General features: G+C 39.2%; 1 protein-coding gene across 1 annotated transcript; it reads right to left on the bottom strand.

Annotated features, from left to right (window-relative positions):
* Positions 1-769: 769 nt before the first annotated feature.
* Positions 770-10,035, bottom strand: LOC107216982. The gene is made up of 4 exons (XM_015654326.2): positions 9,809-10,035; positions 5,961-6,206; positions 5,104-5,402; positions 770-2,864 (listed from the first exon to the last, which is right to left on the bottom strand). The coding sequence occupies exons 1-4, from the start codon at positions 9,812-9,814 to the stop codon at positions 2,567-2,569; spliced, it is 849 nt and encodes a 282-aa protein (XP_015509812.1). The 5' UTR covers positions 9,815-10,035; the 3' UTR covers positions 770-2,566.
* Between the last annotated feature and the right edge of the window lie 4,982 nt (positions 10,036-15,017).

Below are 15,017 nucleotides of genomic sequence, written 5' to 3'. Positions count from 1 at the left end.
TGAAGTAAAAAAGAATACATAAAGGCTGGCGCATGCGCAAACCCAAATTTACAACACAAAGATGAAATTGGCTACTTTCCTCAACAGAGGAAACAACCTCAACCTGAATCAATTACTTCATGACAAGAATTATCTATTGGAAGAATATAAAAATATTATAATGAAACTAGATAAACAAAAATGTACTAAATTCACTTCTCTTGCGAATTACTCCCTAGTCACTAGGCTTAACATGAGATCTAAATATTTAGATCTACAAATCCTATTGTATAATACTTCCAAAGGATAATAGCTCAGATAATTATTCAATAATTATGATCCGAGAATTATAACGAAAACGGAAAAATCCAATTTTAACGAGGTGAATTATTGTAAAAGATGTTTGTCAGCACAATATTTGGCATATTATGCTAGATTGCATATACTTTAAGGAATGCAGAGATTAAATGATACCGGAAATCGATTACAAACCTTTATATAATAATTACTTTTTTTCATTTCCAGCTCGAATGCAGCAGAGACTAAAAATGGGTAAATTTTGTTTGTACATATAGTGCTAACTATAACTAACGGAAAGAAATTGGAAAACTGATTGTACAAGTAATAAATATGCAATAATGATTACTGATGGTGAAATTTCGTGGGCTATAATGAAAGCTTGCTTTATTTCTGGCAACAATAACTTTTTATTTCAATTTTTCAAATGGGCAATAAAATCAAATGAATCTCGGAAGTAATCAGTAGTAAGAAAATAACGATGGACTGACAGTTTTGGATTAACATTTTTTATATTATCATGTCATGGAATATTATATCTAGGTGTGATTTTTGTTCTTTCGTTTTTTCTTTTTCAAGTGCTGAGTATAATTGTTCGTCTTAAGAATAAATACAATCCTATTTAAATATAGCTATCATTGATGATATATGAGGCCATGTAAAAAGGTATATCAGCCGCGGTTTAATAACGATTTTAATTAACATACCTTATCATAACAGTATATATATAATCACCTACGTATACCGTGTGTATATGTTAATTATAATAATAATCATAATAATAACAGTGATAATGTTGATAATAATTACACAATATCAGCGATTGTCGAGAAGATAGTATCATACATAAAGCACTTTAATTGAAGAGCGTCGTATATGATTCATTAATTTAATTAATTAATTATAATTACAACTATGATTAATTATTAAATACCGTACGATATATTTTTATATATACGCAGAACGGTGAAAAATACAGGGGCGCGTAAATATCGGCACTTGATATATAGAAAAAAGATTGTATACACGTACGTGTATATATGTATATTATACAATACATACATACTACGCATACCGCAAATCACAGCGTAAAGTACACTTTGTTAAATATGATATATGAATAGGTATTATTATTTTATACAGTAAATTGTGTATAACAATAATAATCCTCGGATATACAATTATTATTATAACATGCTCACATGTGTAGATATATACAATACCAACTCAGATTCAACAGTTAAGCCAAAAGTTTTTCAAAACGCTACAAAGACAAAAAAAAAACAAAAAAAAAACAACAATTTGTAATAAATCTATTCAATTTTCGGATCCCGAGCCCCGTTTCTGAAAAACTCCAGGCTGGGGTGCTGGATGTGAATTTTGTGTACATATATATAAACAGACTTTCGTATTTGTGTCAGATATATTGTTTCCTTTTAATATTTACGATGTATCTATTGACGTCTACAGCATTATAGGTATGGTAAATTCGGTGGGTCTTCGCCGTGCTTCATGATTCTGAAAAAAGCACAGTTACATAGGCCGCTTTTGATGTAGTATATTTATATATGCGTTTTCATGTATAATTTGGATGTGCAAGTGCACACATATGTGCACTGTACACGTGCACGTGAGGCAAGTCTTGTTTACCACAGGTTAGGTCGAATTGAAACCGATTTTCGAATAGAATGTCCCACGGAATACAAAAATGAAGAAAAAAGAATTTTGTGATACGTCTTCTTGTCGTGCATATTATCTACATCCATATTTCTAATGCTGTTTGTATTTTTAATCGGCTTGTCTTTTTTTTCGCAAGTGAGGATGAAAGCGTTCTGCGAATCGAATGGGAAGTGAAATGATCTTGAGTATCAAAATCGATAACCAAATCTCATTACTTCCAAAACAGAAATGCAAAACGGGAGACGCAAGCCGCATGAAAATTGAAAATTTTGAATAATTCTTCTTCAATCTGACAGAACGTAACTACAGCTCATCCTGCTAACTATATTTTCGTGTAAAATATCTTCTCATATTTCTTCGCTTTCTTCGCCAAGAAATCGGGGGCGATGATATCGCGAAGAGGTTTTATCGGACCCAATCGCCAATGACACGCTTGGCTAAATTCCGTCCTGAATTCGTGGATTTTCAAGTTTGTGGACCCGGAAGAGCGACGACGGGGCGGCGTTCAAGTGTTGCTGAAGAGTCTTCCGGCCGAAGAGTCGTCGTGGTTTCTGTGAGCAGGATCGTGACGAGTGCCGGATTGGTCCCCGCTGGGACCCAAAAGCCACCCTCACGTCCTCACAAACTTGTAGACCACGCCGAAAACGAGAACGCTGACAAGGACGAGGACCAGAGCGGTCACGACCTTGGCGAACGCGTTCAACCCGGTCTCGGCGTCCTGCTTCGGCCGCGCGGCCGGCAGGCGACTCTGTTTCGAAGCCAGACCCCGAGCCAACGCCGGAAATGCGAGGCTTTGGGTGAAGGTGAGCTTGTGAAGAGACTCCGAGAGCGAATAGGGACCCACCGAACCCCTCGCTGCTGCTCGCAGCAACGCGTACTCCAAGTCCAATGCGTCGAACATACTGTACCTGGGGAGGCAGCGATCAGAGGTAAGGTACTCGTTGACATCAGATACTGAATGACGGAAGAAAGTCAAGAATAGAAGAGGATGGTGTCAAGGGAATTGATGTGATCTGGGGAAGAGGCTGTACGTTTCGGTTTGTGGAAGATCAACTAAGAATTTAACGCTGGAGTTCGTATTACGTACCTACGGCACGAAGAGATGAGGTATTTGCAGGATGGAATTCGTTGTAGAGTGGAAAATTACACAGTGAATTGGTTCACTGATCCGAAGAATGGATCACAGATTGGAAAGAGGAACAAAAGTCTGTATGTTCGATTGCGAAAAGATGATCTAAAGATGTTAGGCGAAACTTTGTAGTGCTGCGATGTGAAACATGCGAAATTAGTCAGATACGTTTTGTGTACATCTGAAGATGGAATGGGATAAGTGTTTCTGAACAACGTGAATTCATTTAATTGTCGTGAGGAGTCGCGGTCATATTTATTTGAAGTAATTTCAAGTGCTTAAAAAGTCTACTGTTGAAATGCCGTGAAGTCGTGCTGAATCCACTAGAGTAAAAATCGGCATTTTTTTTTTAAATTCAGAAGTCATAAGATTGTTCAAGTGGTTTCAATACTTTCAATTTTATACAAGTACCTTCAAACTGTTTGAATTATTTTGAAGTACGTTGAAGCCACGTTAATCAAGTCCTTGAAAGCGTTTGTAAGTTTCTTTGTTATTTTTTAGAAGTTTCTTAAAGCATCTTTATTTGAAGCATCTTGAACTCGTTTCAAGTGTTTTGAAATCGTATCAAGTCATTCAAATTATTTCAAAATTGTATCGAAATATTCAGAAGCCTTCCAAAGTCTTTTCGAATTCATTTAGGTATTCGAAGTTATTTTGGAGTGTCTACAGGCCATTTCAAGTATTACGAAGTATCTGTCACGAACCCAAAATGAATGGATCGATTAATGAGTTCGGATGATTTACTTTATATACCTAAGAAGTCCGAGTTATTACCGACTAATATGAACTTACACTATACAACTAAGAAAAGATAATCCCTTGTTGTCGAATCTGTCTAGAGCCGGATTACGAAAGAGAGAGAAATAGAGAGAGAGGGAGAGAGAGGAAAATAGAGGAGAGCTCGAAAGGCGATCTAGCGAGGCTGCCAACCGAGCGAGGGATCGAAATCGGAAAATGGGATGGAGCCAGTATGGATCCAAACTTCGAGCGAGGAAGACGTAATTTCGGAACGCTGGATCGGAGAGTGCCAAATAGCATTCGAGCGAGATTAACACAGAATAGCTGCGGAAGGGCGATTCATCTGGCATTGGTTTGATTCAGTTCAGTTTTAAGGTGAGAAATAGGCTTAAGACTAAATTTTTTTAACAAGAGAGGAATGTATATAACTTATTGAAACTTTGGAGAACTTTTTATACATATATTCAAATAAATATCGTAGTTTTTTGTAATTATTTCCTCGGAAAATATGGAAGATATCAGCTGATATTCATCTGAAATCAATAGGGTTTGAAATTTACTTTGAGGACATGTCTTTCTTCTATATGGGCCTAACTTCCCCCAGAAAAATTGAAATTTTATTTTTTAGATGTGTTTAAACAAGGGAGCATAATTATTAGCCATTTTTGTCAAAACTTTTTTTGCAATAAAAAAATACTTCCAACAATAATGTTACTCCAAATTTAGGTTCATATGGAAGAAAGACATGTCCTTAAAGTAAATTTGAAACTCTGTTGATTTCAAATGAAAACTGTGGCCTCCAGAATGTACACATTATGATGGTGACCCCCGATATCTAATATCTATAGCTAATATCTTCCATATTTTCCAAAGAAATACTTCAAACAAATTACGATATTTATTTAATTATACTTATAAAATGATCTCAAAGTTTCAATAAATTATATACATTCCTTTATTGCGAAAAAAATTGTGAAATTCACTGTAACAACGTTAAATTATTATCTTGTTCGGTAATTTTAGCAAATAGACTTAGCAGTTTAGAAGTCCATCGTTGACAGTATCTTTGAATAGTTTCGAGTCGTGTCGCGTATTTTCAAGTGTGTCAGAATGAAATTGAGGTTACAGAAATCTTTGCTAAAATCCCAACAGATCTTCTCAACCATCTCAGTTCTTTCAACCTTTCTCTGGAGCCTAATCTTTGAATCGGTTCAAGAATTATGGTTGACCCCTTGGACTTGGTTCAATTCTCTATTTTTCTTTTTCTATTTCTTTCTCACCTGCTGCTTCGTCTTCTATCCTGAGAATGCGTCGAAGCCATGGCAGAACTGGGCATCGAGTGTAAACTGCTAGTAGTCGAGCTAGACGGACTTGGGGGTCCGGGTGGTGGGTCTTCGTCAATGGACGAGTTCTTATCCGGAGATGAGGGGCACTTTGAACCGCCACTCGCGTGGTGGTGATGAAGTTGATGAAGATAAAGCCGCGCGTGATCCGGATGCAGCAAACTTGGCCGACGCGACGGCTGAGGTGTCGTTGTAGGACTTCCGGAACAAATCGGACCACAAGGCAACGGAGAAACCTGTAAATTATCCAAAGGATACGGAGTCTCAGAGGACTTTGGCAAGTGGATCAAGTTTCAAATTTATTCTTTCCCATTCCACAAGTATCGAGTGTCAGAGTCAAGTGAAAAGCGCGTATTTTCCGGAAATTATTCACCTTTGGGAATCGAATAATAATGTGATTACAAAAAATATCTAAACGATAGATATTTTTTTAAACATTCTCAAATTTGAAACTAATTATTCATGGGATAACACGTCAATCCCTGTATAAGAAGTGGCACGAAAAAATTAATGCCAAATGAAAAATGATACAACAAATGAAAGTATTTTTAAATTTTCTCGATTGACGAACTATCGATCCAAAGCTGATAATAATTCTATTCATAGATTGATCGACGATAAAAATTCATATAGCAGATCAGAACAGGGGAGAATGAAACTCGTCGAAAATGAATAATGGAAACAAAAGTCGGAAAAAAAGTAAAAACTGTGAACCGTGGGCCTTAAAATTTTTCGTCAAATTAAACTACGCTCTCTGTAATTCTGATCCAATGTAACTGGGTGAAAATTTATACCTGTATCGAATCGATACCGCTGTCAGTTACGCTCTCCTGAGTGTCGGGAAACACGAAAGTTTGCGCCTGACCGTCAGCCTCGCCTCTGGGCGAGTCGCTGGGCCATACCTGTAGCAGGGGCAGCCCTCCCTTAGCCTCGTCACATATCTCCGTGGGTACGTGTTGCAGGCCACCTCCACCCCCGCATCCGCCGCCCCCCGACACGGCTGTACCCAAGCACAAACGGCTCAGCTCTCTCAGCGGTTTCTGGAGACGAAGAAAGTAGAGGCATTAATCACACCGCGAAGCGACGCGAGAAGGAATAAAACGACATAACGGAAAAACATGACGAATTACAAGACGAATTGTTTCACATCAATCTCCCGCGTCGATCGAACGAATCGTTAACGCTGTGACGTAATATATTTTCGCACAGTCTTTGTCGTTCAACAAGTGGTTTTTATACACGCTAATCGATATTCAGTCGTATCATTATCATTTTTGCTATCTACGGACTTCAAAGATTTCTTCTCACGGTTGTTTGGTACTTTGTATTTTGACGTATTTATGCCGTTTTTTTTTTCTTTTCGTTCGCTGTAATTGTCATTCGGGATTTTGAACTTTTTTTCTTCTATTTATTACTTGCCGTTTGTTATTTATTACATACTTGTTGTTTTTCACTTCTTGTTTGTTATTCGTTGTTCGTTGCTGATATTTTTGTTACTCGATAGTTCTTATTTTGCCATTGCGATTTGTTACTCGTTATAAGTTATTTGTTGATCACTGTAATCGGTTATTGCTGCAACGGTATTCATTATTTTGTATTGTTCGTCCGTTATTTTTAAGGTGAAGATTTCGTGACTCTTCGATTTTCTTAAATATGTAGAAGGATTCGTCGGAGAGGGTCAGAGAATTTGATCATGCATGGTTCGCATATTTTTATTTTCATTTTGCGACGTTTCGGCGGGCCCAGCCTGCCGTCATTAGGCAATTTATAATGACATTCCTAAACGTACGAGATGTTCAAAACTCGGTAGTCGAGGAGGAAGTGCACACTCACAGGGAGAAGAAAATTAGTAGATTTTACTCAAAAACTGTTTTCACTATTTCTAGAGTACCATATTTTGCCTTTCATGAAGTAGATTTCATCAAAAAAACCTTATGTGCTTCGCTTTTCCAACAATTTCGAGGGTCAAAATCTGCTCTTTTATTCTCTTCGTGTGAATCTCTCAACTGTAAAGTTATAGGATAAAAACAGACGATTTTCGACAAGCCGTTCAGGGGGGGGATTGAAATTGGGAGGGAGCCTAACTCGCCTCGAACAGCCGGAAGTTCATCCGCAGAGCTACGGAAGTGACACCGCATGGAATTAAACTCAGTCCGTAGCACGCAGCCAGCACGATGAAAGCTTTGAAGCTCTCGAAGCTGAGCCCCCGGGACAAACGAATTCAGCGTGGGCTACGAAGGGTAAAAAATGTACCTCGCATCGTGAAAGGAATTAAAGTTTGAAAAAAACATCATTCGCGGTGGGGGTGATGCAGAAAAAATGTATCAATTTTTTTCATCCTTTCTTCCATTCTCGAGGTTGTTGATTTTTCTGTCTCGCTTTTCTGTTCTTACCAATTGAACCATAAAGCAAAATTATAGATATAACAACGTAATAAAGACGAGCGAGCAAGAATTGTTCGTCGAAAACAATTTTTATTTCGTTTTTTATTTTTATTTTTTACAGCCATACGCTTGATTTCACCATCGTGGTGTAAAAATTCTCCAACTCAGCGATAAAGGGTTTCAATTAATCCATACGAAAACGATCAAGAGACAGTCGTTTAATTCGAATTTTCTTTGTACCATGCGGCAGGGTACTAAATTCGCGTATATCAATTATTGAAGGCATACCGCTTCTATTTCCGTTTGCCGGTGGTTGGATTAGGTTGTATTAGGTACACGACGGAACATAATAGATTATCGATTGTACTTTATCGACCATGGCGAATGATAATTTCTGTGATTCTTTTTTCGCGTGTTGCCATTTAATATCCTATATAGGGATCAATCGAAATTTAATCAATTGCCGAACCACAATTACAAATTACAAATGAAAGGAATGAGGTTCAACGTTTTTATCGGCAAATAATATGCGTCAGAATGGGAGGCTAATTAATGAATAAGGTAGATATGGTCAATACAGATTATATCCAACCAAAAGTATTGCCGTAATCTGTTATAAACTGCAAGGTTCGGTATGGTTCAATGTCACGCCAGTATTTTTAATCCCGCAGAAATCGATTCGTGCCCCAGAATAATAATATATTATGCGGTAAAATTTACTAATACGTCAGTTTATTCATGTATTATTGCCTGAGATCATCCATAAGCGGTGAAAGTGAATGACATTGATCAACGAAGAACTGACGCAATCTATTTCCTGTAATATATAATTGTCAAATTAATGAATGGCGATATATATATGTGGGATGAGTAAACAGAAAACAAACGGAAGTACTGAGAGTTTTTTTCATTATTGAATTTTGTCAACCGTAAAAAAATTCTTCAGTAATAACTGTCTTCATTAATTCTCCCAATTCGTTACGTAATTGAAATCAAGTTGCGTGTCTATGATGTAACGTATAGATTACGTGGCAACGTGGTAATAAACTTATAAGTTTAAATCGTTAACTTTCAACAGGTTACACCTCCGCCAATACATATTCATATGAATATACACAGGCTAAGTGAAAGCGTGCACAGAGTTCGACTGAAAAAAAAAACAAAATAGTAACAATCAATTAAGAAATCAGTTCTATTACTGTAGTTACATCACTATTCATAGATTTCGTATATTATTTTTTTGATCATCGTCACCTCGCACAAAATATATCACGATATTTTTAATGTTGTACGTTGCGTATACCAATTATAATTACATGATGCTACATCATATTTAAATAACCATATTATGCCCGAAAAATACTCTTGACACCGCTTATCAATTTTTTCCGTTCTTTTTTTCTTTGGTAACATGTGTTTTATTTTTTTTTAAACAGTTTATTCACTCATTCATGTATTTATTCACTGAAATCACGATCGAATCAAGATTAAATCTAAAATAACGAATACCCAAACACGTCAATCTGACAACGCAGCGTGTTACATTATATAGGTATACAGTTAACGCTTGAAATTCTATTAAAAAAATATGCGTTCTGCTTTATTTAAACGATGGAAAAAATAATCTAAACCTGCGCAAAATGAAATTGATATCAGGTACTAGACAAATATTAATTACCTGTTTTAATCTAGTGTTTATTTACCTATTAGTTCACTATGCCACATTTCAAATTTAAATATGAACAATAATAATTCTGTTTGATCGTTTATACGTTGGTTTACTCAATTCTGGCGGATTCGAAAAGTATCGATGAAAAGAAAAGAAAAGAAATAATAGCATTATCAATATCTTTCTACATCACGCACTTTCGCTCGTTATTCGTACTCATCAGTCTTGTTTCTGAAAAGTATTATAAACAAAACTAAAAAAAAAAAAAGTAACACAAAACATAACGTACGAAAATAAGAATGATCACACAACTATAATTACACTTCGGAAGAATTTATTCTTTAGATTATAAATATCTCCCGCTGGTTGAAATTAATATTATCTAAACGAGTAAAAAAAACAAAAAAAAAAAAAAAACAAAGCAATCAAAATGAATTTTTTCTTCCTCTCCGAAAGTTATCTTTTCTGAATTATGGCACGTGGGTCTATGACAGTAGAAGATTTCCGCAACGCCAGTTAGGCCCATCTGTCCTACAAGTATATCAAAAGTGTTTGCTTCCTATTAAGAATATCGCTGCAAATGACCCACCTGCATGCTTCTTCTAGGACGGGATGCATGGCAGGCAGAGCAGTCTATGTAAAGTGCGCGGAACGATCAGGCAGTCGAAAAACAAAAAAAAAAAAAAACAAAAAAAAACAAACGCACAGTGCACATGAGCCGACCGCGCGTGCGACTCGATCGGTACACGAACCGATCAGCACCGGTCAAGCACTGTCCGCGCTTAAAGGCGACTCGGTATCTCCGCGGTGCCCACAGCCATGCACTGCGGGACGCGCACACCGGACGGACGCCTGACGCACCAAAAAACCGAAACCCGCCGCCGCCTGTGCCGAGAGGAAGGGAGAGGAGACGCGACGCCGGCGCGAGACCCTCGCCTAGGTCAAGGTCCTCCACCCCCCACTCCCATCCCCACCCTGACCTGTCGCGGGGCACGCCAACGGTGTTTTTCCCTGCCCCTGACTGCCTGCCGCCGTGCTCGCACGGCTCAGGGGCGCGATCGATCGTTGGCGGGGGGCGCGGGGCCCGATTAGCTGCTGCAGCCTGCCGGCTCGTTCCCAAAGAAGATGAAGCGACTCGTGTTGTGCTGGGAAGTTTGGGGGCGCGGGACCCATCGATCGAGTCTCCCTCTTTCTCTCTATCCCTCGCTCTCCGCACTTTGGAAATGATAAATATTTTAGGCGAGTAAATATTCCCTGCGAAAACCCCTGAAATAATTAATCATTCATTATTAAACGAGAATAACAAGCGGATTCAGGGTTTCTGCCAGAGAGAAAAAGAGGAAAAATTCACGGGATCGCGGCGCGCGTCAAGTTTTTCAAGCCGAAGCGAGTCCGTTTCTTTGACATACTAACGCGAAAGTCCCGATATGATGTAAATGAATTTCTATATGTTCTATTTATAAATATATAGCTTTGTCAATGGATTTCCGTTATTTTCTCTTTTTCTTTTTGGACTGCGGACACGTCGAAACAAACGACGTACTTACACCAGCTGGGGAAGGTGATTGTTCTACAAAACGCTGCAGATCTGGCGGGAAAAAATCGACCGAGTTTTAGGTTATAAGAATTTATCGGAGACGAGTGTCAAATCGAGAAGGAGTTCTACATTCTAAAATACAAAATTCACCGAATGCCTTTACCGATTATTATTGTGAGCAGACAGCGGATAACTTTTATTCTCCCGTGGTTGATCGAATTGAAGAACGCGTACCTGCGAAGTCTGCTAACAGACGCTTGTCAGCTTAGATAAAGAAATTTTTGGCAGGCTTTACTTAGGTTAGATTTTCGAGATGATATTAGCGAGATAATTAGCATGGTGCGAGAATTGAGAAGTCCCCGATGATCAATGCATGATGAGATGGTGCTTGTGAGTGTTGTAGGGTAAAAGGCGAACGATCCTATTCCGGTCATGCTATCGACTTTAGCCTTGACCCAACCTCGACCCTGACCGGCTGCTGATCGATGTGCATTGGAAGTAGAAAAATTGGTAATAGAAAAATGTATAAGTACATCGTTAATCGTGTCTTCCAGGCTTTGTTTTAGAATGCCAATAAATTAATTAGGGTAGTACGAATTGATGAAAGTAAAGAAATCTGGTCTGAACGATCGCTAGATTTTTCGCGGAGTAAGAATATTTGCATAAAATTTCCCGCTGGCGCTTAATTTATCGCATGAAAATTACGATGTCGGATTATAATTTGACCGCGAAGTCGTTACAGTCTGCGAAAATTCCGAGAAATTAAAAACCCATTTGCCAAAAATAATAATCATAATAACAGCAATACTAATTACTCTATAATAATCACAATGGCAAGGGCTGTAGAACGGACAAAAGAAATGAAGTGACATACTTATAATATTTCATCAAGTCACGCCATCCTTATCCTGTGTACTTCGCTGTTCTAATCGCGGTACAGCCTCAAGTATGAGGTGTGTAGATATATATCTGAAAAAGTCGAGCTTTTACTTCGTCAAGGAAATATACGACGACGCTGTTCACGGTCGTCGTTGAAATCGATGTGTACAGGCGCACGAGCTTGTTGCTGTCTTAGAGTTCGTGGTTAATGGTTCTTTTTTCATAAAAAAAAAAAAACATTTTCAAACTGACGTCGAGCCGAACGAGAGGATTTGTTCGGTTAATTGAAGCAGTTGTACATAGATCAAAAACGTTTGGTTATTCTATCATCGACTTGAACGGTTCTAACGGTAATTTGCTGATTCGGAAATCCCCGATGTTTAATTTAGTAGTATTTTTTGGTTCACGGTCTTTCGAAATATAGCCAATAAATGGAAACAAAAAACGAGTAGGAAGAAAGAAAAAATGGTGTCGACGCACTTTCAAAACGTTAGATGGATTTAATTAAGTACACTAAAAGTAAGCTCGGATAAAATATACTGATTAAAACGAGCGCGGCAAACCGCTGAAGTAACGTTTATACGTTTCAAATCCGGAAACTGAATCCAAGCTCTAAGCCCAACTCCAGCTGTACTCTAATTTCTGCATAACCACGGGAAAATTCACCGCGCGTTCCGAAATCCCTCAGTAATAATTTTTCTGCGCAAGAATATTCATGAGCTGCCCAAGGTGTGAAATTGCGAGGGAAAAATTTGCCAGTGGAAAAGGTCATACAGACGGAGAGATGAAATGTTAAGAGTAAAAAAAGTTTCCTCCACGAAAATTCAAGGTTTTTACTCGATGTTTCTTATTACCTCTTTTTTCAAACACACCCCTTCGTCATTGAAATAAAAACGACAAAGATGATGGAGAGGATACAGAAAAAAGACTTCAATCTGCGGGAATTCGTAGGTCCCATACATTATACCTACAAAAAACGAAAATATATATTAACTTATCCATACACGAGAAGCCCTCAAGGTTATACATTGAGTGTATTGTATGCTGAAACATTCAAGGATCCCGTTTTATCAATAAGAAATTCGCGTGGTTCCCGCAACAACCGAATTGAGCGAGAGAGCAAGAGAGGGAGAGAAGCCTGCTTTGTATTTCATCCCGTAAACCCCAAGACCTTCGGCTAGGATCAACGATCGCGAGCAAGTAAAACTATTGTCCAGGTGCCGCTGAGCATACCCATTAACCTGCGCTTTAAATGAACAACTATTAACCAGAAACTCTTGTCAATCCAAGCTAGGTTACAAAAATAAGTAAGTGATTGAAAATTGTTCAGCAACATAATCTTGAGACCCGTGCAAACTCCAGATTGTCTATACATGGTATCGATCAGTATTTAAAACGGTGATCACTAACGGCGGCCGTGGAACAAGGTTTTACCGATCGCTAATCGATTGATCGATACCAGCTGAGATTTCAACAACCTTACCGGCCGTTGGCGGAAAAATAAATTGATCGATTTCGCATCGATAAAGTTAAACTCTGGTGGCAGCGGTAGTGAAAAACCGCAAGATGTCGCTAGTGGTACGAGAGAAAGAATAATTCACGAATCAGTTTTGCGTACAGTTTGTCTTTTAGCCGCGGGTTGGCCGCAGGCAGGGAAAGCTCCTCCTCGAAGGCTTTGACGGCCGTGTTCAAGCCGCGTCTTCTTTCCTTTCACCTAGCGGCATATGTCACGCAGGGCCGCATCGCGGTCCAATCATCAGAATACAACAGACCGATGAAGATTCTCTCTTCTTTTCTTTCACGCCTCTCTTTAATTCTCTCTAATGTTTGCGCCGCACGTAATCATTGAGAAAGCTGTCCAAACCTGGGACCGTGATACGGTGCTACCTGTGTTACCGAAAAGGCTCATCATCGTCCCATCACCTCATATCCATATGGTCTTTGACCAAAAATATTTCCACGAACGATGCAAGTGACGGATTGAAATAAAAATACAGACAAGAAAAAATCGAAAAACAAAAGAATAGCGGAGATGGGATGAGATGAGATTTCTGATCGGCTCCTGGCGCCACGAAAAAAATATTATCGATGACGGTAAAGGTTGCTTGGTTATGGGTTGCAACATCGGTTTAAGAAAGTAATATACAACTTTTAAACAGTGTACAAATGTCACGGTGGACTTGGAACCTCGGTGAACTTTTTTTCTTATACCAGGGTGGCCATCTAGGGGGACAGGAATGAAAAAAGAATGGAAAGGATTAGCGTCTAGAATGACTTGTGGAATTCTTTCTTGTGAGAGATCGAGTCAAGGTGTCTACGCCAAATTCCGTGATGACAATGCGGCCTTTCCAGGGGAATTGCTCCATTTCCATGACTCATAACAGAGACCAGACTAGATGGACACCAATAAACACCCTCTACACCGTGTACTATATAACTTCATTATTGCAAGTACACTTATGGTGACTTTAATACCGCTAACTGGAGAGAATTCAAATGATGTGGTGACATTAATGGAGGAAGAGGAAGATGAACGACGAAGAGAGACAGAGCGAGAGATAGAGAGAGTGAGTAGTAGATTGCGTAACAGCGATCGTTCGAAATACTGGAAAGGGAGATCAAATGGCCGTTCGGAAAGGATCAGGATTACCCCGAAGGGACCGTAACCGAGAATTAGCATGAATTTAAAGACTGACGACATTCTGAAGCGACGTTAAATGGCCCGGAGCAGTTTGTTTGGTCAGTAGTTGTAAAGTGTGAAATACCACTGGTTGAGCTTGAGCTTGGATTTCGGGTTCCCGGACTCCGCACCTATGTGCTCGTGATTAATGGCACGCTATGTTGGAAGCCATGCGTGCGACGCGGTCCTTCTTTCGATCGTACGTACGCGTTCAGTGAACGCACCAGAAATGCCACCTGTCTTACTTGTCGATATATCAAGGCCCCCAGGAAGCGAAAACCCGCAAAGCCACCATTGCTCTATGCCTGCACTATACACGGGGCATACGGCCCACGTGCATTACCTCCGAATTCCACAATCGAACGGTTGTCAACCGCTGAAGATGATGAAGATGAAGAAGAAGAAGCCAAAGACGTAGACGAATATGGAAGGCACCGCAGCTACTGAACGTCATAATCATTGCCTGGGTAACCATTATGCAACGCCATATTGCCTGACGGTGAATTCCTCTTGCGAGTGTCTCGAATCGCCAAGACTATCTGTCTTCCTTTCTCCGTTTCCGCTCACGCACGGTGTATCTTCCTCAGGGCGGATCAGGTGAGAGCCACTGAGGCACTTTAGAGTCGAAGACCGAGCTGCATAGCAACGCTTCATCGATCTCGCATTCACTGCAGTACGGAAAGCGTCTTTGTACAGTGATTC

The sequence above is a fragment of the Neodiprion lecontei genome, chromosome 5, assembly GCF_021901455.1.
Source record: "Neodiprion lecontei isolate iyNeoLeco1 chromosome 5, iyNeoLeco1.1, whole genome shotgun sequence".
Taxonomy (NCBI): domain Eukaryota; kingdom Metazoa; phylum Arthropoda; class Insecta; order Hymenoptera; family Diprionidae; genus Neodiprion; species Neodiprion lecontei.
This window is presented reverse-complemented; position numbering and strand designations above follow the sequence as displayed.